This window comes from Lagopus leucura, unplaced genomic scaffold (genome assembly GCF_019238085.1).
Source record: "Lagopus leucura isolate 7727_CA_CO unplaced genomic scaffold, USGS_WTPT01 Super-Scaffold_741, whole genome shotgun sequence".
Classification (NCBI taxonomy): domain Eukaryota; kingdom Metazoa; phylum Chordata; class Aves; order Galliformes; family Phasianidae; genus Lagopus; species Lagopus leucura.
The window spans coordinates 7,273,558-7,300,113 of record NW_024962256.1 but is presented as its reverse complement, the minus strand read 5'-3'; the positions used below and the strand labels follow the sequence as shown (position 1 = coordinate 7,300,113).

The following is a 26,556-nucleotide window of genomic DNA, read 5'->3' as shown; positions in this document are numbered from 1 at the left end:
GTACTGTCTCTTCAAGAAAATAAGACAGCTTATAGAAGAAGTGAGCTCCAGTGTGCAGTGTCACACGGCTGCTTCCTCTACTTTCTGAAGCTGCTAGATAAGCTTGGCAACAGCAACAAAGGCTAGTGAAATTTTAAGGTGGGTGTATGGTATGTACACTGGAGAGTGCTGCTCACTTCATAGTGAAATGTATGGAGGGAGCATGGAGAAACCTTGTTTTGGCTGCACAGTTGCAATGAGGTGTTTTGTAGCTTCCTTTTCCTGTTTGCAAAGCCTTTAGAAGGCTAGCCAAGGCAAGGTGAGTTAGTCTTATCACTTTCAGACATGCCCTTGCCTCTGCCTTAGTATCAGGCCTCCTTGAAACTGAAAGCTATTTCAAGCATTAAGAGTATGTTAATGTTTATCACACATTAATTGACAGATTCTGAAAGCAGTTGGATGGTGGGTGCAATCAGCCCCCAGTCAGAGTGGTAGAAGCAGATGAGCTTTAAGGTTCTCCCCACACCCTTCTGTGCTTGTATGAATGCAAATGTTTGCATGGGTCAGTTTCTTTTTACTACCAAAATGACAAAATTTCTTCCAGCTACTACAGCTTTGTGGGAATTCTCCCTCCCCCAGAAGCTATGCAAGTTCTGTGTCATTTTCAGCAGTTTCTTAGGAGCATTTTCTGGATGTATCTATGACTTTTCCCCTTCAGGCTAATGTTGTAGCACTGCAGCTCCAGGAGAAAATGATAAAAGGTCTCTGCCAGATAAAGGGTCAAAGCAACCTACCCCCTCCTTTGAAACTTAACCTTCCAGACTTATATAGTAGCATATACCTTGACAACATGCAAGGAAGCATCTTTGGGTTCTATTTTTTTTTATTAAAATATCTCATATATTGCTTACATTAAAATACAGCAGTAGTTTAATTTTAAATAGAGCCACAAGTATAGACACTCAAAAAATCCCAAACCCACATCACTTCAGTAAAACAAATAAATAAAGTTTCAGACAGTTCAGTTTAGATGAAGATCAGACGATGATCTCAGATGAACAAGTCCTAAGATGCTGTACTAGCCTACCCATGACACTACTTTTAAAAACACCACGTGCAGCCTACCTACAGTACATGGACTAGAACAGAGAGGCACTGGCTCTATAACAGTGGTTAGAGTAGGTAGAGTTACGAACCACAGCATAGCGACATCTGCTTTGGGGTAATGTCCTGCACGAGGATGGCAGTGCAAGGCATTTCTGGGCAGAATAATCTTTTGACACATATATGTGCTGTTTGGTGTTTTTCTTTTAAACCTGGTTCCCAGCATGAGTGGAAGGTTAGCCTTATTCTGCAAGTATGCAAAGCTTGAGCTGGTAATGAATTTGGTTTTGATTAGATGATAAAGACAACTATGCTCTGATGTCAACACTGACTTTATGAAACATTTGCCTTCTGTTTTAAAGGTTACATCTTTCCAGCTGGACAGTTAGAATACACAAGGAGAGTGACAGCATGGGGGGGTCACAATGCTTGAAGTTCAGGTACCTGGCTGGTCTTGTGTTACACTATCTCAAAATGTGAGCGTATTGCCACTACCTAGAATTTGGATAAAGGGTGTGGAACAGCTTTAATCTGGAAAAAAAAAAAATAGAGCATTTGCCTCACTTCCCTTTACCTCAAATCCACAAGATAAATTTGCACTGCAGGATTGTGGATATTTCAGATTGTATCAGGATATCATATCTTTACGGAAAGTGGCCCAGGCAGTGTGGAAAGAAAAGAACAGTGAGAAGTCTTAATTGCTGATTAACGTAATTAAATACAAAAACAAAAAACAAAAAAGCACATTTCTCATTGTAGAGGCACAATTCATAGAAAATTGCATCTAAAACTTCAATGGAAACAAGTAAAAATATTAGTCCAAAAATAAATAACGTGTAATCTACTATTAAGAAGTTATTTTGCTGGTGCAGTGCAAGGTAAGTAAGGTCACAGAAGTGCAGTACAATAACCATTTGAGTATAAATATTCTCCACATAAGTCAGAAGAGCTACAAAATTAATCCCAAAAAAACACCTGTGCAACAGATTTAAGATAAACAGCATGCTTACTAAGTCCCAGTGTCTAAACTACCTGTTCAAACATGATTTACCCTTCTTTTGTCTCAGCTGCCTAAGGGAATTCTGAAGCCAGAACCAAATTCATTTGCATCTCTTGCACTGTAAACAAGTAATCCATATTTTTGATCCCATTATTCATTAGCAGTTAATGCTACAGTGAACTCCAATATAGGGTTCTTGGGTTTTTGTTAGGGTTTTTTTAGGGTTTTTTTTTTTAAGTATTGGTATATTAAAAGCCACAACAAGAAGAACACTCCATTAACAACTAAATTTGAATTATTCGTGTCTGACATTGTGTAAACATTTCTTTCAGTTCTTTTTGTTTGATTTCATGTAGAGCGTCTGATTCTGCAGGGCTCTTCTGGACCTTTGCCACAGCAAAATTAATTCCTTGAGTCAATCCTGCTTGTGTGATGTTTGCAACCTGGACCATGGAACTGCGAATTTTAGCAAAAGGAGATACAGCCCTGCTGCTGCTACTGTCAGCTGGAGAAGGAGTTGTGTGGAGTCCTGTCTCAGGGATACCAGAAGCAGATCCTGGGCTTCTGTGAGATTTAGTAAAGTCAGTCCCATCAACAGCTAAGAGCTGAGGATTTGGCTCAGAAGACTGTACATCCAGCTTGGATGGCCTGGAAGGAATGCCTGTGATAGTTTCAGTCTTGTTTTCTGCTTCCTTACACACATTATTGCTGGTTTCATTTATTGCGTGATGTGGCTCTTGAGAGCAAGTCTCCGACTCCAAAGCATCTGACATTTTATTTTGAGCATCCTGTACAAACCTCTGGCAGTACACATCAATAGGTTTAGCAAATTCCATCTCCGCACTGTCAGCAGAAGGTACAGGTACATCTTCACAGTCAGACTGGTTAGCTTGAGTGACATGAATCTCAGTTGGAACATGGATGCTGATGTTCATATCAGTGCTGCTTACAGACTGGGACCGACTGCCCAGCCGTGGAGCTGAGGCAATGATACCACAGCTAGGCAGCACGTAATCTATCTGCCCTATGTTCTCTAGAGAGTCAGTTAACTGGTTGTCCTCGTCAGATTTAGAATTCGTCAGAAAATCATCTGAGTGGAAAGAATCATTATCTGACATTTCTGTATCAGATTCAGCATGGACTTTAGTATCTGCTGCTGGATTCTCTAAAGTTTCAAGGCTGCTGTCTGATTTCCAAAGATTAACTTTCAAATTCGGTTTTAAAAAATTAACTTTCACTTCAGGTTTGGTGAAGCTGCCTAACTTCCGAAGATTGCTGATGTTCACGTTGGATTTGGTTTGTTTCACTTTCTGATTGAGAGACGAAAACTTGCTGAGTAGGTAATTCTTGCCTTGTGCCAGGGACCCTCTGTTCTGAGAGCGAATGCCAATGATGTCTTCGTGAGGTTTGCTGCTCTTCCTGGAAGAAAAACCAATCTCTAGTGTCCAACTAAGAGCATTTCATCTATAAACACCAAGTATTCACCATTTTCCAGTCTATTTCCATAGAGATTGGCACTTTACATAAACTGTACCCATATAAGCTCATCAAATTAAAAACAACAAGAACAAAGGTGTGACAGAACGGCATTCAAACAAGGCAAAAATACGCAAATAGTTGTAGTTTCAGATGAAACTATTTGATGTCCGTGTCCTTATAATTCCTACCCTGTTTATGATGCAATCTATATTGAGATTTAGGAAAAAAATAAATAAATCAGTATTTAGGGCCTGTAAGCAAAATTTTCTTGCTTCTTTTTCCAGCTGAGCAGAAATTGAAATGATAGCCCAGTAATCAGATGCATAAGAAAGCTACTGAATGCATGCTCTGATGTGTTGTGCAGCCCAGCAGTAAACTGTCAAGCAAAAAGCATTTTCTAGCTCATGCAGTTTGAACTGGAATGAACTAGTAAAATATATTAAATATCAAGTAGCCTTCCTCTTATTTGTACTCCACTGTTCTTTTTAAATGATTTCTAACACCTCACCAGTATTTGGAGATACGAATTACTTTTAAGTTGATTGTATCTCATTAGATAAATTATCTAAAACAGGTATTTGAGAACTATCCTCTAAGTGAGCTTGCAAAAATGAAAACTGATGTGCCATTCTGATTAATACACAGGTGTTCATTAGTTCACATTCCAGCCATCTCAGAGAACAAGCTATTAACTCAGGCACAGAAGTCCATATTTCTTGGGAAGTAAACTACATTCTTCATTTCTGTTTTTAAAGCTTCATACCACAGTTCTTGCATTATCTGTTTCTAGACCATACATTTAAGCAGTTTATTTCTTGTAGGAACAAAAATAAAGCCTTGGACACTTCACATTTACTCAGACTAAATACTTGCATCCCTACATTCTGGTGTACAAGACATTAGCAATTTTTTTCTTTTCCATTTTTGTTGCTTTATAAAGAAATGTAAATTCTAAAAACACCAAGTCTCACACTGTCCACTACTCTAAGACATTCTTAAGAGTTAAATGTCACCTCATCTTCTATCAACGTTCTTCACGCAAGACCCAAAACACTATCTGGGGTTGTTTAACATTTCAGATGATTTAATCTAAAAATATATTTTTTTTTCCTAACTACAGAACTAGTAAAACAGACATCCAAGTTCAGCTAGGAATTAAAATTCAGACTAATCATGAAGCACTCAATTTGCAGTATGTTACTTACGTTTGATAACAAATATTCCGTGTAGTCACAAAGGTACAAAACAGTATTCTTGTTTGTACTTTTAAGAAAGCATCTGTAGATAGCAACCACTGAAAGCACCATACCAAATTAATATCTGGATCTAGATATGCTACTTCCTAGCAGGTACTTCCTACTATGCTACTTTCTGGTAGGACTCCTACTAGAAGCAGGATTCTTTCTTTTAGGTAGCACACATTTTACTGTTGTAATCTTAGCCACTGAGGACAGCAAAGCTCGGACAAAGATGTGCATGATTAAAGCACTCACCTCTCCAGCTTTTTCTCAATAATAGGCACATCTGATCCCATTGCTTGCTTTGTGATTCGCAGCATTTCTGCTATGCACTGAAGAGTGTCTGAAATCCAATTAGCAGCCTGTCAGATTTAAAAACTTGACATCTCCACATCCCAAGATCTAAAATTAGATTTTTTTTTTGTAACTTCATTAAGGTTGGGTTCCCCCCCCTATTCTTTAGAGTTGTTACACTCAAGTTGCAACTGATTAAAAGCTTACAAATAAATCTAAGGAAATAGATGCTCCTTAAGCACTGGGTGTAAATGAATCACTGCCGTAATACATTTGCAGACGGAACACATACAATTACACTTAGTCTAAATCCTTGACTAAATTCAGTGCTCCAGGTAAAGAGTGATGGTTTTCCCTATTAGAGTTTCTTTTATTTAGTTAAACAAGAAGCAAGAATGTTTCTAGATGTTGCTTTCAGTAACTAAACCAATTTCTTATGCTCATTAGGAGCCAATATGAAGTCTGTTTTATCCTCATATCTACATCTTCGTTACTCCAAAATTGGAGACTTCATTCTAGATGAAAGTATTGCTTTAAAACCACATCTGAAGCTTATTTTTCCTCTGTTAAAACAGTCACAGTTCAGCGTACACACAGGATATACAGCTTTCTTCCCCTTCCTCCAGTAGAAGAGTTAGTTATATCAAAACAACCTATGGTGGATAAATTTTAACAGCTATGGAAAAGGTTTTCTAGAGGAAAGCTGGTATAATTAGTACACTTTCACATACAAAGCTTTTACACAAGAAACAAACCTTTTCCATCTTCATCTGGGTTGCGTACCACAGCTCGAAGGGTGTGAAAATATCCACTTGTGTCCTTGTACTTGTAGTGTAGCCTCATGCAGGAGAACTTGGGTTTGCCAAAGAGAGTAGGCTCAGGTCCTGAGAAAAAACAAAATTAGAAATACCCTTGAATGGAATAATGAGAAAGGTATTGTGGAGACTATACCTAAACAAGTAAGAAACACCTTCACGTTTTGTTTAAATAGCACAGGCATTTTAAATGAAAGGTTTTCCACAATAACTAAGTTATCAATTACTTTCAAAGAGCAACTGGACTTCACGCACTTTGTTATAATCCTGCCCGTTTATTACAGACCATCCTCTCAGAGAGGAGAAAAATTCTGCATCTATTCCATCCTATGTCCTAGGAAATGTTTCTGAGAAGATTAAAGAGAGAAAGTTATGTATTCACCAATAAGTTTCACAATTTAAATCAAGTACTTCAACTTTTCAATGCACTTCAAAGGTACATTGTTCCTATCACTGGACAGCTGGAGGTGTTATGTGTTTTTAGCAAGGTATTTGCTCTTGCTGTTTCAACTTTAATTGGTAAATCAAGGTGTATTGTGGAAATCCACAAGTGAGGCAGACTTTTCCAAAGAATTCTTAGGAATTATACACACACAGTGAGAATTACAGCAAGGAGGTGATAAAATCATGAGGCGTTTTGTAATGGATGATATAACTTCAGGAAGGGGGGCAACAATAGAAGTTAATCAACATAAAACAATTCCAAAACACAATTTTCCTTATCAGACCTTACTGAAAAAGAACAAACTTTAAAAAGCTATGAAACAGATCTGAAACACAACTGAGAGACAACTGCTGTATTTGGATCAAATAAAGAAGTCCACCAAATACACATACCTGTAACTGATTACAGAATTTGATTAATCAGTTACTGGCATTTGAGAGATTCATTTTGGTTTGATGAATTGATGGTGTTGGCTTTGGTGCTTTGGTATTTTTTGGAAGAGTTTGAGAGTGCATTTTTGTTGTTGCTTTAGAGCTCTACCAGGGATCAAAGCTTCCATTACAAGCAGGACCAGATCAAAAGATTGTGAAAGAACTCTGGAGTCTTATCAGCAAGAGAGCAAATGTCTAGGATGCACTGGACAGGATGCAACACGTGTGGAAGCTTGCTGTCGTGTGGAAGCTTGCTGTTTCTATTCAAAGCAAACTACAGATGCATTAACTGGGCGAGCTGTTGTTAAGAGCATTCAAGAAACACATGCATTATGTATTCTTACCTATTTCTATTTTTTCCAGTGCTTCAAGGCTTAGCCTTTGGTACTGATTCACCTTGTCAATTTCATCATCGTAACTAGAAAAAGAATCAGAGTTTAAAACTTACTAATTTGAAACAAAGCTAGTAAAAGTAAACTACACAAAGTAAGAGAAGTAACTTACTAGGCCACGTAGTAGGCAGAATTAGAAAGCAACAGCAGAACATCCACATCTTTATGAGTGGCATCAATGAGACTGAAGGAGGAGAAAAGTTAAAGTTTAGCCTGCAGAAGATCTGACCATTGTTTATCTATTATACTTTAGCGTACTCTGAACTTGATAAGGAGACTTATCAACGAAATTAGAATTTATTTATGCTCACTGTCATCATGAAGAGCCACCTAGGATTTCCTACTACTCATCTATTACACCAGAATTTAACATGATCCAATGAATTTGAAGTCAAGTTATTGCTTTGTAGAGGAAGAATAAGGACATACAGATCAAACAGCCCCTTCTGGAACTAAGGGGAGTTAAGAGTCCTGTCTACCACATTCTCCACATATAGCCAGATGATTTTTCAAAAAACTCAAGCACCCACCATTTTTATGGCATCTGAGATAAAACACAAGGTCTGTAAGACTTTTACTCTTACAACTACTCAACCGTAGTTCACAGCTGAACATCTGCACTTGTTTAACATACCAGTTATCAAAGTTATATAACTTGTCAGAAGTAATTAACAGAAGACGTGATAGCAGCTGGTCAGTTATGATTGGTCAGTTCATTCAACAAACCTTGGGTCACAATCAATAAGTGCCCATCCTCCATGGAATTTTTCATCATCTGATAAAAGCAGTTTCATGTAGCTCTGCAACAACTGACTAATCAATTCCTGATGGCTTCTCAGATTCTCTTTGTGCAGGGCTTCATGCTCTTTCTCTTTTGTAAATATGGAGTAGAGATCCTCTGTTACAGGGATACCCTGCATCAAGTCTAGATTTAAAAACACAAGATATCAATAAGAAGCTGCCAACAGTTCAGCAATATACAACAGTAGTCTGTGAATTGCTTTGTCAATTCCTCAGTGGTTCTTAAAATAGTGAGCTGTAATCTTTTTTGCTGACAGAAGACAAAATTGTACCTACAGAGTTCTCAATTCAGGCAACATTCTGTTCAGAAAGATTAATTAACCACTTTTCAAGTATCTACAATTATGAAAGCTTTCCTAAATAAATTTGAACCTTCCTTTGTTTAAGAGACGTCACAAGAGAATTAATGCTAAAATTAAGTTAGGAACAAATTCTATAGTGATTTATCCTACATATTGCATATGCTACGTATTCCATGGAACTGAGTTGTGTTTAATGTCCAAATGCTTGTTTCCTTTGGTGTCCACTGCAAAGAAATGAATGTTATGTATGTATATACACACCAGGGGCACATAGAAAAAGCAGTCAAAGATAAAGCCAAGATGATTCTGAACAGACTTAAGCACAATAATCTAGTTTAACTGAAGTTTTATCCTTACCTATGACTGCTTGCCTATAAGCATCCCTGAAACGATTCAGGTAATATCTGTTTGCAGAATTTACTCCATCCTTCATTACTCCTGCCAGCTTTCTTTCACCAGTCCTTGTGAAGTCACCCTGTTACAAGAACATGCACGTCATGCACACACACAGCTTAGAAGCAGCAGACTTAGCTCAAAAGCTTTGACATCCTGATACTCCAGATTGAACAAACAACAGCTCAGCAGTGATGTTCAAATAACTATTTCCATAGACAAGTTGAAAATAAATGTTCTTAGGAAAGCAAAGTATTTCTCATGGCATCATTTGACTCTTCAGAGAATCTCGCACTTTTGACAGAAATATAATTCTGTGTATAATTGTAATGGAAAGCTAATCAGATAAGTGGCACCTAATATTCAAGCCAGACGTTCAATAGCTCAATTTGGGATGCCCAAACACCTTAAAAAGTTGTCCTTTATCAAACAAACAAACATTATTGAAACAATGGAGTTTACTGAGAATGGTTTGCTTTTTTTTTTTGCCTCTGCTACTAAAGTAAGCTAACTTCAACATACTGAAAGAAAACAGCAGATATCCACACTGCCTCAGAAACAAATTTCTATGCCTTCTTATGCCTTCTGTGATCTAGAAGGTGAGAAGCAGCCTTAGTAGTCACACTTCATTAGAGGATTCTGATTATTTTCAGAGAACTTGAGAACTGATATAGAATAGTTCTAAAAATCCTGATAACTACTGTTATGAACGTCAAGTATATTTCATCTTTAAGTTGAAAGAAATCTCACAATCAAAATGTTAACCCCAATAGTGGGTAGAGATATCCAGCAAGCAGAAGAACTAAAAATTTATGCCTGTAAATCAAGTTTTATCTAGTTAAAGCCAAATACTAGTAGTAAGACAAGAGCGTTGGGCATTTTTGATTGCAATAAAAAGACTAGTGTAACAAACAAATCAAAGTTTAGTAGAGAGATTTAAAAACAGATTTAAGTGTAAAGCATTCTTCCTGCATAGATTTTCTCCAGTACCAGATAGCAGGAATTGTTCCGATGGAACACACAGGAAGTAGCTTCAATTCTACATCTGTGGTTTTCCAAAGTCATCTAAAAGCTTAAGGAGTGGACAGGAATGGACTTCACGCCTGATTCTTTTTTTGTTAGATTGTACTACAACTAATTAAGTAAACTTATGGAACAAAAACTAAATTATTATCATCCTACTATCTACAATAGCCTGATATGAAGTCGCTCAGAGTACTTTTGAAGTACCTCAGCTGTGCTTAAAAGTACTCTAACTCTGCTTACTTAGAAGTAAAGCATATCATAAACTCTTAGCTCACCTAAGAGCAATGCATCTAGACACGAAACTAACAGAATAAAGTTATCTAGAGCCAGCAGTTCCACAAGACACCTGGACGCTCAAGCCTTCCTCAGCTTTAGTACAAAGTGTTCTTCTGTTAAAAGGCCACAATCTCTGCCAGGAAGACAGAGTAGGTGGATAATTCTTCTTCCATAAGACAACAGCTTTCCATTGGAGGTAAAAACTACAATGTAGCACACTGCTCCATAACAAAACAGGTAACAGTTGACTCTTTACCTTCAAGGCTGCTGTGCCAGCATACTGCCGGCTTATGGCATCCCCGTTGTTTGCCCATATTATCTGGTAGATCCTATTGCATTTCACCGGCAAAGGCTGCTCTGGAGGCATCACACCCAGTTTTTTGAGCTGGAATTTGACATACTTGTTAATGTAAATCCTTCTTATGGAAAATATCAGGAGAACGTGAGCTGTTATCCATGTTAAAGTTCTAAAAGGTTAAACAAGCTAATTACTTTTATTACAAAGGTACTCATAGAGTCAAAGGTTTGGAAATAAAGTGGAATCTCTTTCTAGTTGCAAGAAAAGAAGCATGCCATGAAGACTTTTCTTGTAGACACTAAAGCCAGTATAGTCACTCCATCTTCAGACTCATTCCTTCCCCAAAAGAAAACTTTAATGGCAACTTGGTATGTTGTGTTTATAATAAAAGCTTGTGTGCTCTTCAGAGCACCCAGTACTTTCAGGTTTTCCCAGATAAGTCTCAGGTACAACAACTGAAGTCCACATATTAAATTGGTAAAGCTGTAGAGTTTCCCATTCTGAAATTAATACTATTATATGTAACTGCAGGAGACACTGAATGTTAGACCTACTGTAGTGATACCTGGACAAACCTCAATTTGCAACTTAGAATTAAAAATACTCAAGTATGTATGTTTGCAACATAGGTTAGAATTGATACAAGGCTATTCATTTACTTTGCAAACCCTATTAAGTTTCCAACTGACGTAAAGCTAATCCTACAGTTCCTAGAAGACACAAAGGAAAGATGCATGTAATTGTAAATATGCCACTTCACGTCAATCAACTCCCAGTGTTTTCTCAGTTATGAATTGATTCTTAAGTGCTTTGGCTATAATTTGGGAAGGACAGAGCACATCATAGCTAATATTACAATAATTATTAAAAAAGACCTCTCCACGTTCCGTGCAATCAGCTATTTAGAAAGATGGCTTTTGAATTTACATTGGTAATGGAAATAGAAACCTGTTTATTATCTGCAAACAGCAACTGCCAGATAAAAGGCTTAGAGCCATTCAATCTTTGTATTTATGGAAGGCCCACCCTATTTTCTATCCCTTGCTTAAGTACAGCCAGATTTGTCCATTTTAGAAGCTTCAGTGATTCCCCCAACCTATGTTACATTTACAAGTACTATTACATACTGGAGAGAGCAGATTATCAAACTGTCTGGGACACTAACTTTATGTTATTGCACATTTTAAACTGAAATGACTAAATCCAAACAAAAGAATGATCAAGATGTGGACAGTCCCTTCCTCTCTGAAGAAAGAGAGTAGGCACCACTGTTCTAAAACGATTTTGAGTTATATTAGCAGCTTCATGGCTCTCCAAGCAGCTTGCAAAGACCCTTTCCAGCAGATGTTAATTTAGCTTTATCCAGTAACAAAAACTTCACTGAGCTGCAGGGGTTGGAAGGGACCTCAAGAGATCAACGCCGCTGCTAAAGCAAGTACCCTGGAATAGGTCACACAAATAGGTGTGTTTCCCTGTGAATAATAGCAAAACTTTGAGGAACTCAATACTTAAAAAAAAATGACATTAGTTATACATGCCTGCTGTTCCATGACCACTCTTGCAATAGCAGCCTGCACTACATTGGTACGATCCAGACAGTCCATGCAGTTAACTCGAAAAATTCCCTCCTGTTTACAAATCACACCAGCTTGATCAACCCTTTCAAGATTAAAAAACAAACAATTCAGTGAAAGCAGTGTAGTTTATCAGCCCCTACAGACACAGAAAATTTTACACATGGACTGTAGTTCGATTTCACTCATCATCACACCATGTGATGCTCAGTATTAATTATCATTTCTCACTTATTTGAGAAAACACTGTTTTCAACAGTAGGGCTTTAGCTCTAGGTTTTATGGGTCAAGCAATGAGCATTTTCCATAAATGTAAGAAGCCTTAGAAATGTTAAACGCAGTAAACCTCAAGGAGAAAATAGAACCTGAGAATTTTTGCTGTCAGGTGTATGGAAAAGTAATGCTTCTGAACACAGAATACACAGTGATGCACAAATTTGGAACCACAAAACATATAGTTAGAACAAATTCAAGGTTCTGAATAGGCACTTGTCCCCCTGAAACAACTTAATACAAGCTTGAAAACAGTTAAGTACCTACCAGCACCACTTCATGTCAAGAATAATGTCATGAATGGCATCAGTCAGTGTTTGAACATTTTCAAACTTCATTCCTCGGCTACAATACAGAATTTCATACCAGTTAGTTTGAACTGAAGTAGTGATTTTCTTTGGCATTGCAAGTAACAGAAAACAAATGACATGAAGTATTTAGCTAAGGGAGAGATAGGCAATCTGACAAATGCTGATTCTACAAGGAAAAACACGTATGCAGCTATTCAGGCACGAGTACCATTCTGTAATATTTATGGCAGAGTCAACAAAAAAGGATCTGAAGCTGGGATAGCCTGCCCTGCTTTTCCAGCCATCCTATAATAGTAACACCTGCAGACACACCCTCTGACAACCTCTGCCAAGAGTTGTGTTTTCAGTACCCTATTCACTTATGCCATGTGAACAACAGTACTCATCACTACAGTTCTTGGAAGAAAAGTAAGCAAACAGAAATGAAAACTCATTGCTATGTGTCAGTTCAGGATGTTTACAGAGAAAAATGTGACCTTAAGGACTTTCAGTACTTTCCCCTTTCCCCACTTTCAGATAATATCTTGTAGTGACAGACTAGGTCAATAATGATTTTCCAGGCCAGATCCATCTCTTATATTAAGTTCGGAAGCAAAGAGTAAAGTGTTTTTAGACAATATATTTGTCCACAACTGCAGTCTGCTTGAGGGAAACAGGGAAAATACATGGTTATATGACGGATCACATGTTTGGGCAGGCTACACAGCACTAGATCATGCCAATGTCAGAGCAGAGTCATGAAAACAGCAGCTATTTATACTGCATTACAGTAAAATCTTGTGTATTTTATTATAGAACATCATTAGAATTCTCTAAATATGCAATGGGTTCTTCTGGAAGAAAAATACCTTATAGCAATCAATTACATGCAGAATGCTCAACTGTTAGAAAAGCAGGTCAGCCACCAATTCACACTTACAGCATGTAAAGAAATCTTTGCTTAATAAGCACAGCCACATTAAGCTTCACATAATAACAGTGCATATTTAACCAAGATCAGTGACAAAAATCTACAAAAAGCAATGCTTGTTAATCCCAACTTGAACTTTTTATATTACTTTACAAAAGATGTTCTCCCTATTCAAAAGAAAGTGCATTGCACATGCAGAAGTCAGAAATAATAGCTTTTCTCCTCCCTTTTGTTTTTTGGTTAATAAAAAATGCAAAGCAATTAAGTATGTTTCTTACCAGTGCTCATGGAAGTCAAATGAAACATAGGTCAAATTTGCATTATTGTACAGAAGAACTTGTTTAAGGTAAGCATCTCCAATAATCTTCTCTCTGCCTGTCTGATCCACCAGATTAATAATGACCTGTTCAGAAATGTAGATTTAACACTTGTTACCCGTTGCAATGTGACTCATACAATGCAGTAAGTAGTACAAGAGTCAAAAAAAGATTTGTGATAAGCTATTGTCTTTGATAAGTTGTACTTGAGATCAAATAAGTTCTAGACATTAGCTGAACGTTAGCACAAGAGCTATAAAATGCTAAGGACAGGTATATAAAAGTAGGCTTAAACATCTTTGCAAGTTACCACACCTGTCAGGTAACTCTAAACTGAGATAAGATTCTATTTACGTAGCACCATTCCGGTAATCACAAGAAGCACGCAAAAAACTTTTTGTGAGCTATTTCACCATGTCACACCCACCTGCTTTTTGTAATTTTTCAGCTGTTCTTCAAAATGTGCACGAAAACAGGACACTGTTTCATTTTCACCTACAAAGCAGAGCAGTGTTAGACAGAAACAGTCTGTTCAGCAGTAAGTTCTCTTTGAAGAATTAATTCATACTCAAATCAATACTCAAAGATAGCCTTGCTTAAAAACAGCACAATACATTCTACAGAATTTCTTTTGCGGTCCATCATCAGTTCTATCAGCTCCAACATTGCTGTTCTACTACTACATTTTATTTGAAAAATCATTCTTCAAGTTTGCTTTCTTTTGCCTTTGAGTTAAGAGCAGGGTGGTGTGGAAGAAACTCTGATTTTGAATTATTCCACTTAAAAACTCACTCTTGTCCAGACGGGGCCGTGGGTTGTATCTATATCCAACTTGGCTCCAGAAAACAGGCACAGAGCCTCTTGTTTGTACAAACGAAAGAGTATGATTATGAACATGAATCAGTTGCTCTGTCTCAACATAATTTGCCACATTTCCATTTTTATCAACACCTCTTCGCTTATACCGCATTCCTAGGAAGAACAAGAATAATGATCAGTTCACATTTTATGTATTAAAATGCCTAAATCCTACATTACTGCTTTTTTTTTTTCCTTCCCATCCGAACTCTAAAAATAAAAATCAAGGAAGTCCAGTCAAATGATCAATGATCAAATGAGTCAATGATCAATGGCAAGAGTTTGTCTTGTATGTTTCAAATTTAAGCACTCTTTATCAAGATGGAAATTCTTCTCAAAACTATCACTCCCAAGGATACATTTGATGCACAATAGAGACTTCCGAAGCTTAGTTTCAGTAACTGCTCTCCTATAAGTAGAGATGGGTACATTTCTTTACCAGCTCTGTGCCGACTCCGTCGTGAAATAAGCACCACAAGGAACGTTGGATGAACATCATCTACACAAGTTGATTCCTGAGGTGGCGTTTCAGGACTGCTCTTCTCATCATCAGAAGATTCACTGTAGTTGACTACAAGTTCTTCAATCTGCACAAATCCTTGTATAATGGGCACAATCCATAGTTTTATGGGCATAATCCAGAAGTTTACTTCAGTATTCTGAAGGATAAAAAAAAAAAAAAAAAAAAAAAAACACATTCCATTCCTGTTGGTTCTACATTGTCATGTCCATTATTTCTCCCATTTCTCATTTATATACAGCTGCTTCACATCCCCTTCAATTTTTAAATAGCTTTTGTCGTATCTTTGTCTTATTTCTGTAAAAGGTATCAGCATTTTTCCCTGTTAGTTGGAGGACTTTTAAACTAGGAATAAGATAAAGAAAGCAACTTAAGATTTTTCTTCCTCCTGTGGAAATGAAGCAAGATAGAACAAGGCTAAGCAGAAATTTTTTAACAAATGAAGACAGATACAAGCCATACAGTAAGGTGTCTGCTAGCATCTTTAAAAGAACCTATTACTTGGCCTGACCTCAAATGGACGAAGTAGTTACAGTTCACAATTTTATCCAGGAGACCATATGCTGAAGAAAAAGAAATAAAGTATAGAATCATAGAATCCTAGAATCACAAGGTTGGAAAGGACCTACAAGATCATCCAACCATAAGTAGTTACTGTATGTCTCTCTTCAATTCTGTTCATTAGTCAGGAAACCTCATTTATCTAATCTGAAAAGAAGTTCAAAATAACTTGTTCCACACTACTATTTATGCTGATCAGCTATTCTTTGCAAGGATAAAAGCAGTATTCTCCACTTCAGGAGATAAAAATCATTCCATCATTTAAATAAGAAAAGCTTTAGAATAGATCTGAAGTTTACATTCACACATCAGCACAAACTGGCATATCACAGCTTACTCTGCATTGTTTATTAAAATAAGCCACCTAAGGTGAGTTTATTTGTTAACTAGCACGGAACATGGGCTAACTGACAGTTTGGCTGGAGGAAGAAGGGAGCATCACTTGCCTGGTAGGTCAGTTGCAGAAGGCCAGCCCTGATTGTGACCAATCTAAACATGTTTTTAAGTCAACTTCTATGTGGCCTTAAAATACACATTGTAACTGAAATTCTTTTTAGAAGTAGTACTTACAAAAAACAGCTTTTGTTAGAAATAACTTACATCAGTGACGATAAGATCTTCAATCATGTGTTTGTTCCAAAAGAATCTGTCATCAACCTGTTTAAAACAGAGGCATTTTTTGCAACAGTATTCAGAAATACTCCTAGCAAAGACACCAACATTATTGACCACAACTGCACATACAAGTTCAGCATTCACTGCTTTTGAATATAACAGCTCAATTCAGAGCATGCTGCTAGAAACTTTTACTTCATTCTCATGCATTGAATCCAGCAACAGGGCAAAATCTTCAGTTACTGTAGACTGTGCTACCTGAGGGTGTGATGAGTCAAGTTTTGACCAGCAATTTTTCCATTATGTGTGCAGTTCATGATGTAGAACACTTACTTTTCGCCAGAGTGGCAAGTCGGTTTTCTCACACGCACTCTGTCTCTGCACAGAATTTGTTAGATCATAGGTAAGGCTGTAGTAAAAAGAATCTGAATCCATGAACATTTTGAATAATTCCTCCAACAGTCTCTTCTCCAACCTCTCTTTCTCTTTGCTTTCTTTAATCTGAAAGGAAAGTAATGGCTTTATGTCTTATCAAAAGAAGATTCTAGCCACATTTGCAAAATATCATTTCTAAACTTGTGAAACATTTTCTCGTTCTCTGTTCTAATCTTAATGCTCTTTAGATTTTTCAAATCCAAACAACAGTGTCAGAAGTGTTGAGTTTGTTGGGTCTTTTTTTTTCTTCAAGATGGTATGAGGTTCTCTGAGAAATGGTGTGCCAAAATTTGTCTAGCTTTATGGTAGTACATATACATGCAGAGCAACTTGCAGAAGTTTAGAAACCCACTAGAAACAAGTCTGGGTAAGATGACATTTCATTAGAAAATGCTCAGCAATTACATGGTTACAAAATATAAAAATAGAAGAGCAACAGTGAAGTAATAAAAAATGAAATCAAGCTTAAGACAAGGTAGATATACATTTTAGTCCTACAGATTCTCTTTCCAGGTCTTACTACTACTTACTACTTGATTACCCATCCATCGTAACCTCCAAGTTACCAAATAAACATTTTGGAAGGAAAATAAAATAAAAATAATCAGTAAAAAGCCTTACCTTCTTTTTATTTGGAGCAGATACATTTGATTTAATTTGTGTAAGAGTCTTCAGCAGAAACTTTGAGTCATCTGGGGACTGCGTAATCTTCTCTGGCTTGTTTATTCCAAAATGGTGCTTTTTACAAAGCTAAGTAATAATGATATTGAATTAAAGTCAATATATACTCTGCATAAAATCCAATGAAATTTTAATTAAAGTCTACGAAGTCCACAGACTTGGGGAAGAAGCTCTGTAACACAGGAGGAATGTACAGATTTCCATCTGCAGCATAATTCTCTTCCTCCTTTTTAAAAAGCTATTTTGCCCTGTGATTGTTTGTCTGCTTCCATTTTACATTAGCTGAGTATCCAGACCCACCTCAACTTATTACCAAACCTTTAAAGTGAATTAGTATTATTCAGTTGAATGCTTTTAACCATTCACTTTATGAAAAAAACCAAAACTTACACAATGTTTAAAGCAAGGATTTCCCTTGAAGCCAACTCATGGAATTAATATCCCATGGCAAGATGGAAACAAGAACATCCATGAATAAGTATATGCTCTCCTGATTCAGAAAAGAAAAAACATGTTCTCCTTGCAAAAGGCAAACACATGAAGTCCTATGGATATTCAAATGATCTGAGGAGCAGATGAGTTGAAGGCACACTGGAGTGGGCAGTACAGATCTGAATGTTTACACAGGTTTCTACATACAGAAACAACTATTGGATGCATACAGTCAGTGTGCATCACTGTAAAGTGATGGGCTTTACTGAAAATCCTGCCACATTCATTCTTAAGAGGTGGTCAGAAGAACGTGTTTGGTTTTTTAAAAACAAAAAAAAGGAAAGCCAGTATATTGAAGATTCTCATACCTCCAATTCCAGATCCTGAGGTTCTGTTTCAGAAAGTGGAATCACTGCAACCTTTGTTATTTTGTACACCTCGTGATCTCCTGGAAGTTTGCCGATCAATGCTTTCTGACGAATTAAAAGTAGCCACCATGGTAAATCTGGAGAAAGATTAGTAAAGCCTTACTGTAAAGTTATTTACTTCAATTAACCTGTCAAATTTTTTCTCACAGTGTAAAATCCCCTGCCAGGAGTTAATTGATGAGAAGAATCCAGTGAATGATGATTTGCTCCTGCCACGTTTTGCCACTGCACATTACAAGAACAAATCATCTCCTGAAAAGGTTACTTATTCTCACAAAGAGGTAGCATAGTTGCCATCAGTGAAGCAGAGAGACACTTTCCACAGACATCCATCAAAGGCAAAATTACCTCTAGGATGACGGGCATCCCCAACATTCCAAGTGGCAGCACAACTTGAAATGAACAGTTGGATCTCACCGTGCAGCAAGCTATGCTTTTCCCTGCATAACTTCTCTTGCGCAGAAAAACAGAAGACAGACTACTTCTCCCACCTGAGTTTAAGTGGAGAGGTCCTATGCAAGCATTAAAAGCTTGCTGCCATAGACCGATATGCTTCCACAACTGACAGTTCACAGTATTATGCTTTGAAAAATATCTATATTCCATATGCTTTATCTATATTCTATATGCTTTATCTAGTCTATTTGCCTTGCACAGTAGATTCTATATCGAGTTTAAGCCTCTGAGTTCCTTAGGGAAAAAAAAACAAAACAAAACATGAAAAAGTGTTAAGTTACAGTAAATTCTCAATGTACTTTCAGCTTAGAATCAAAGCTTCAAAGTTAAAAGCATCTTTCCAATAACAGCAGTTCAATCTTTAATGTTTCTGCCCAAAGCAGATGATGTGTTTCAGCAACAGTTTGCTCATCTAAAAAACACGCGCTGTGACAACACACTGTTTCAATTGTGTATCACCATCTTTGGAATAATATCAGCCTGTAATACAAGGAGCACCATGCTTTTGTAAATTACAGTTTCCCAAAAGTACAAATGTGCTCTGACAACCAGGGAAGGAGGATATGAAGTCATGCACTGATTGTTCAGTTACATCAACTTCCAAGAGCATTTCTGCACTACTTCCTGAGCACAGAATCAAAACCATCACCTCTGGAGTCACAGAGGTGGTTCAGGTTGGCAGGGAACTCAGGATGTCATCCTGCTCTAACAGGGGAAGCTTTGAGGTTAGACCACATTTTTCCACACTGTCACATAATCACAGCCTCCTAAAAAATGAGTTAACTGCACAAATGATGGTCAATGGATAAAAGATAAGGACATGAGAATGAGAGTGGACACCAGCAAAAAGGTTATCCTTACTGACAGCAGGTGTGAAAGAGCTGTTTAGTACACGTACAAGCAACATGACTGACAACCACTCTTGCCTTCAGCTTGACACCTCATAACTATGGGATAAGGTGAAAGTAATAAATGTAAGTTTTTTATACTTTTATCTGTAAAGTAGCTCTAGGTTTTTTAGATTGTTTTCTACTGGGCAGAACAATCAGGTTTCTGCAAATCCAGTTCAATCCAAGCTTAACACAGGGGTAGAAAACACAGCACCCAGACATTCTCAGTGAACACTATACTCTCATTTATTCCCCCTTATGGAGGTTTAACCACACAATTCAAATCTATGAAGAGATCAGCACGTCAACAAATAAAACAGATTTGTAAAGAAAGGATACCATCTAAATCTCAAGCAAAATAATCAGAATGATGCCATTACAAAAAATTTAAAAAAAAGGTATCTCATATTGCCTTAATAGCAGCAAACAAGAACTCAACACAGCCAAGTGAGTTCTGTTACCTTTGAGTGCATTTTTTTAATAAAGACATGGTTATCTTGGCATTCGTTTCAAAACTCCATTTATATTACAGCCACAGCCAAGGAATGTTGAAAAATAAACAAAATAACAACAGGAGTTTCCTGGCAGGCCAAAAGAAAACGGGCAAGAATCAAGGTATGCAGATAAAAAATGCCCCCAATTAAAAACTACAGCAACAACCACAGAAACTCTGTGTAATTGCCAGGAATGTCCAGATTAGAGTAGTGCTTCTACAGTTTAAAAAGATAGTTATGTAAAACTTTTTCATTAAGAACAGAAGGCTATAGTTACATGTCCTTCCATAAGCTGCATGTGTTAGGTCATCCACCAAGATCCCACGGTTTGTTTTTGTTGCTTTTCTTTTTTTAAAACCATATTATGAACTATGGCAGAGCAGCAACAATTGATGTAAAGCACTGTATCTAAAGTAAGCCATCACCTCTCATTCCTCACTGAAAGAGGAATTTAGCTCTGCTTTTGCTTTACTGCCAGCACACCACTGCTGTGTAATTTATTTTCTAACGTTTCTCAAAGCATTTCATTTCCCCAAGTGCCTTTTAGCAATGATTAGTCTTAAACTGTGCGTAAGTTTAATACAAGTGACACTACTTGCAAGTATTTTGGCCCTAACAAAAAAATACTATGGTATCATTTTCTATTTGCTAATTTAAGAAGATGAGATGAAAGCCAAGAAAACGTTTTAAATTGTTGATTGGATTAAGTTAGAGGCAGCAGCAGTTGCACTTCAGTGACGATATTTCAGATGCTGAACCACAGGTCTCAGTAGCATGGCAACAAAAGAGCTTTCCCTTCCTGGAGACAGGGAGGGAAGTATTTCACTTCCTTTTTGCTTACAGAATCTAAGGAAACTTGACAGTAACGTTTTATTCAGGTCTTAATCAACCCACATAAGAAAACCAAACTGATAAGGGTGCATACATTAAACTGCATTTTAATTACAAGATAGAGAAATGTTTGATTGCAGTGTGGAGTTATGTGGAATTTAGCTGGCACTAAGAAGTCCAGCACTGGTTATAGTTTGATATATGCCATTAACTCTGAGCATATTCTAATAAATGTTTGATTAACTAATCTCTAATCAAAACTGATTAGAACTTTTACATGGGATCTTCCACCACTGAAAAAAAAAAAAGCCAAAACACACGTGGACTCGCAAACAACAGCACTAGTAGTAACTTCAGTGGTCAGAAGCCAAAGTCATACTGACAAAGTGAAGGAAATCAAAATTGCTAAAGCAGATCAGCGAATCTCAACTAAGAATTTGATTCCAGGCTACCGTTACCACTTCAGTGGTGAAAGTAGCTACTTTCACTACTAACAAGAAATATGCTCTAGTCATGTATTGGAATTTCTGCTAAAGGAATTTGAATGGTTATATTTTGTACATACATAAATAAACTGGACGACATAACATTATTAATATTCTGTAATTGATAGCATGTCTATGCAATAAATGTTCTTCCTAAATAGAGGCAAGCACATGCACATACTATTCTAATGATGCATACCAAGACAATGTGCAATGTTACACTTCACACATTATCTTCATAATATATCCTGAATCCCCTCCCATTTGTATTCTTATTTTCAACCCATATTTTCTCATAAGTCATCTTGGGATAGGCCAACAGAGGGTAAGAGACCACATCCCAATTCAAGGTGTTTTTTACTTCCTTAAAAACCATCTTATTGTTTAAGGAACTTCAGTATTGGGGAAGAAGCAAACTATAACTTAAGTAGATTTCATCTTAATTGAGCGCACAATTATGTCCAGACGTACAATTGATTCTCTCAAGCAAAAAAATGTTTCAAAGAATTAAAAAGGACAACCACACAATATTGGCTGGTTTCTCACCAGACTGCTTCCCTGCCAAGAAACCTTTCCTACACATTCTTCTGTGCTAGGCCAGCAATAAAGGCAGAAGATTTAAAGTAAATTAAATCTCATCCCTAGTTACAGCAATTTGGCAGATTCCAATGCTAAATTAAGAACATCCCTGTAGTCAGTTTTAGGTTATTTCAAGGTCACTTCAGCATTACTCCAGCATTCTTGCATTAAGTGGATCTTTTGAGAACATGTAAGGATCTGTGTCTTGGATAGGGAATATGGGCTTTGGGCTTACTGACAGCTTAATAGCATACTGGCAGCAACTTTCATTCTTAAGAAAGTATTTAAAGTTTACAGTATTAGTCAATAATCACAGAATCACAGAATTGTAGGGGTTGGAATGGACCTCCAGAGATCATCGAGTCCAACCCCCTGCCAAAGCAGGTTCCCTACAGCAGGTCACACAGGTAGGCATCCAGGCAGGTCTTGAACATCTCCAGAGAAGGAGACTCCACCACCTCCCTGGGCAGCCTGTTCCACCTAAGATGCTCAGCAAGACAATCCCATAAAGGAACCTAATTATCCAAGAGTTCAAAATAAGTTTTCTGATCTTTCTTGTCCAGGTGAAGGAGATAGGGAAAGCAAAAGGGAAGAAATCAGAGCAACAGGTCCTCCTGATCCTGCTGACACAAGTGAGGTTTGGAAGAAAAGTATTTCATCCAGCTTGCACTGCCCAGGACTCTTACCAAGTATGGAAATAACGGTCCAGCACTTAAATATTTATACAATTCTTACTGATAAAGTTTCCAGGTGACAAAGATTGATACACAAATAAGTAATGAAGACAGTTACTGTTACAGTGTTAGATGACTCAGCTGAAGGACTACATAGAACTATACCTGAACATAATCAAGTGACAGTTCATTGACAATAGCTGGTTTAAAAAGACCTACTTAGGCCGTTTCAGTCAGCTCTCCTATTTTGACTACAGTGCAATGAGGATTCTCTCTTAGTGGCTGCCCAATAGACAGCTGCATCATTAAAGGCCTCAATATGCACAAGAACAGACCATAAGCACTTTGTGTGTTATTTAAAAAAGGCAAAGAAACAAAATGCTAGCACTTGCCTAAGCAGCAACTGGATGGAGTGCCCGGGTGGGCATAATTGATAGAGTAGCTGTAAAAAACATATGGAAAGATATCAGGCTTATTACCTGATAGCCTTAATTTACCTGACAACAGCAAGCTGGCACTTTAACAAATGTCACATGCTGGGGATAGTCTCATTGCAGCTTTCATAAGCAGAATTGTCTCACAGTAAGCATACATGCAAGAATATTCAGTTGCCATGATACAGGAGAACTTTCAGAAAGCATGTTCAGGGTCTCTCCCTTGAAAGGCTTTTATGTGAGAGTCCCTAAAGAGAAGGGGGAGGCCTTTGTGTACGAGAATACTTTATTAACAAACACAAACATGTCAAAAGCAAGCATGAAGCATTTTCCCACAGCAGGAAAAAAAGGTCATTACTGGAGTTCAGCAATCGTTCATCTGTTTATTATGGACAGCACACACTGAACAGCACAAGCTGCCTGGATGAGAAGAGAGTGTCAGAGAAAGGCAGAGTCTGAACCACCTCGTATCAGCAGATCAGAAAGAACTGCTGAACAGATCTGCAGAAGGAGGACAGAAAAATATCAGGTGGAAGTCAAAGAAGATCAAGCGATGCAACTGGAAAGAGGAAACGGCCAAAAGCTTTATGAAAAAAGAAAGGCTCTGAACTGTTCTCTCAGAAGTGAGACCTAGCAGTTATGGTAACTATGGAGCCAGCCACTTCCCAGAACTAAATCCATCATACCCTCACAGCCTGTTTTCTTTCTTCCTCTACTGTTAGTGTGCCTCTGCTATCTTGACTCAGCTGTTCCTGTGTGACAAACATCTGATGCATTTCAGCACTTAATCCATCCTGGCACCTTGGAACACACTTGAAACTTTACCTACATTTACCTGCATCTATTCAAGAATGACATGAAATACATGGTTTACTAAAAGGACAGCACATAGAAAATGAATTAGAGTTTATGGCTAGCTTTTCTATCTGACAGTAAGTAGACATTCAGAGCTCTAAAAGATCCTTTCTAGTTAACACTGGTTTATTAAATCATAAACAAGTTTCCAAATGTTTCTTTTACTTTTAAATATGTTTCAGTAGTAACCACCCTCAATGCACTTAATTGAAATCTGAATAAATCTGAAAATCATGTTTTCAGATATTGAAAAAAAACTTTCGTTCAGTATTAATAATGCTGCAAAGCACTTTTTTAAAATTGTGCAAAAATTAAATGAGGATCTCACATGGAGCCTCAGGTGGAACTTCAGGTACTGACTTTTATTCTTTGTGGATGCAGTCCTCTACTTTTACAAGACAATTAAAAAAAAAAAAAAATAAAACACACAAAATCTATGCACCAGAAAGAGGAATTTGCATGCCACAACTAAAATATAAATGCTTTGATGAGTTCACATAGTTGGGAAGTTCTACACCATTGCAGAGAACACTACATAATCCACTTGAGTTACGCAGTTCTATTTACAGTATCAGTGCCTTTAAAACAAATCGAGCAGTATAAATAAAGCAGTATAAAATAAAATGCCGCATACCTGTATGAAGCTGGACTTTACCAATGACTCCTTCTACCAGGCCCAGGCAAATAGGATTCCATGCCAAAAGAAGATCAGTAGCTGAAAAAAAAAAAAAAATAACAATAATAATAATATATATTTTGTAGTAAACTTAGCTGGACAATCAAGCCAGCACATCATTCTTTCTGCTTTCCCCACTCAGATGATAGAAAATATGCTATGACTCCCATAACAAGAGTAAGATACATAAGCTGTTCAATTTTTGCTTGCTAATAAGTAGCTATTTTAATCAATTGACCAAATGATTCCTCCTGTTTATAGTTCTAATCCTTATCCTTCCTGGTTATTTCAGAAAAAAACTACAAGAGTGTTTTCAGCTACCTAATTCAGTTTAATGGATGTTCAGTTCTCCTAATATCCACTGGAATTCATAACTTAATTGAAACTTTACATGGTCACAGTGAAATTAAATACAGGTCATTAAGCTGCTAACGTAGCCCTAAGAAGACCAAGCAGATGTTAACACTCAGCTCCAGCTCTGTTGTATCTGCCCAGCTACTATTCATTCCACAACATTTTTCTATATACGTATAGATGCACATTTTCTTTTGGAATAATACTGGGTATACAGGCTTCATGGTTTTTAAGAAACCATATTAAAAAGTGCCAATGAACCACAGAGGAAGTATAAAAGCAAACAGGAAGGCAACGCTACCACCTTCATCATTTGCAAAAGGTATTCATCTCAGCATGCATTCAAACTATTGTTAGATGGAAGTCAGTAAGACAGTATCAGTGTGAAAAGCATTTGATGGTAACAAGATGCTAATATTCATTTAGAGTTTCTAACAGCAGTGCAATACCTGTAAAGTTCAATAATGTGGCAAAAGAAATTTCAGAATTTTAGCTTAAGTCATTAAAAACAATATCCGTGTGGGAAAGCTGAGGTTTTCTATTCCAATAGTTTGATATTAGCTCAAGGGAAGAAGTTTCTCCAGTTTACATGTAGGAAAGTTACATATCTTAGATCCCATATGTAAATATTTTCAAGAGCAGACTGACATAACATCCCAAGATAAAGAGACCAATCATCCACCCACACCTTACTCACAAGAACCGAGCTCCTCCTTTAAATCTGCAGATAACAACCAATGGTATTTTATTATTTTTAAACACAATTATTTTTAAACGCTGTATTCTCCTTGAAACTTATTCACAACTCAGACTGCTGTTCCAAGAATGCAGATTTATTCTGAGCTTTCAGTTTAACACATTTCTTAGTAAACCAGACCACATTAGTTTAATCACAGAATGCAAGCATTTATATGAGACAGAGAAGTCAGCATAGATCTGAACTTATTTAAAAGGAGTTTTCTGCAGCATGCTTTCACAAAGAAAAGCAGGAACTAAGTGCATAGGCTATCAAGATTTCAAGATGTTTGCAGGAGGTGGTACAAAGTTCTGGTTAATATATGCAACCAGGCTGTGCCATTTAATGGTAGATACGTGCAGAAAAACACCTGATTGTTCCTGTTTTACTGTGAGAGCACTAGAGAAAGTTACTTGGTACAGGAGCCAGTATAAGAGAAGTGAATCATGCCATAACTTAAGTTCCTAAGGAGACTAAAATAGATGAGCACAAGAAACTGCGCAGTAGTGTGAACAGGGATTTATGCTCAAGCCTCTCTGAAGTGATTCAAACTCATTATGTTTCTATATACTGAATATCTTTTCCTTGTACAAAACATGTTCAAGTATCACCTGAGCTCTTCATCTCAGAGTTTCAGTTCAAATAATGCACAGGAGCATCTTTGTGCTGAGTAGATATGAACTTACAGGTAAGAGGCACAAGGAGCCATCCCTGCTCCCAAGTTTTTCACCACCTTCCCCAGCTCAGCAACACATCCTGAGTTTTACCTTCACCCCAAGAATCTTGTAGAGCTATATTTTAAATTTAATCTATTTTTGCTACCTTGGACACTTGCAATTTACTTCATCCGTGTGCCAATGAGAGATAAAAAAAACAGACACAAGCAGATAAAAAAAACTAATAA

The 26,556-nt window shown here is 37.2% G+C and overlaps 1 protein-coding gene across 1 annotated transcript in view; it reads right to left on the bottom strand.

Moving 5' to 3' along the window:
- Nucleotides 1–850: 850 nt before the first annotated feature.
- INPP5F (inositol polyphosphate-5-phosphatase F) overlaps nucleotides 851–26,556 on the bottom strand; it is a 37,939-nt gene continuing 12,233 nt past the window's right edge. The window contains exons 2-20 of the mRNA XM_042863847.1: nucleotides 24,521–24,601; nucleotides 18,129–18,265; nucleotides 17,269–17,397; nucleotides 16,546–16,713; nucleotides 16,198–16,254; nucleotides 14,956–15,175; nucleotides 14,451–14,630; nucleotides 14,086–14,153; nucleotides 13,620–13,744; nucleotides 12,388–12,465; nucleotides 11,812–11,932; nucleotides 10,232–10,360; nucleotides 8,638–8,755; nucleotides 7,904–8,102; nucleotides 7,290–7,361; nucleotides 7,130–7,203; nucleotides 5,850–5,978; nucleotides 5,056–5,143; nucleotides 851–3,502 (exon numbers count right to left, since the gene is read on the bottom strand). Of these exons, the coding sequence (XP_042719781.1) occupies nucleotides 2,368–3,502; nucleotides 5,056–5,143; nucleotides 5,850–5,978; nucleotides 7,130–7,203; nucleotides 7,290–7,361; nucleotides 7,904–8,102; nucleotides 8,638–8,755; nucleotides 10,232–10,360; nucleotides 11,812–11,932; nucleotides 12,388–12,465; nucleotides 13,620–13,744; nucleotides 14,086–14,153; nucleotides 14,451–14,630; nucleotides 14,956–15,175; nucleotides 16,198–16,254; nucleotides 16,546–16,713; nucleotides 17,269–17,397; nucleotides 18,129–18,265; nucleotides 24,521–24,601 (3,308 nt within the window). The 3' untranslated portion in view covers nucleotides 851–2,367. The remainder of the gene's footprint in view (nucleotides 3,503–5,055; nucleotides 5,144–5,849; nucleotides 5,979–7,129; nucleotides 7,204–7,289; nucleotides 7,362–7,903; nucleotides 8,103–8,637; nucleotides 8,756–10,231; nucleotides 10,361–11,811; nucleotides 11,933–12,387; nucleotides 12,466–13,619; nucleotides 13,745–14,085; nucleotides 14,154–14,450; nucleotides 14,631–14,955; nucleotides 15,176–16,197; nucleotides 16,255–16,545; nucleotides 16,714–17,268; nucleotides 17,398–18,128; nucleotides 18,266–24,520; nucleotides 24,602–26,556) is intronic.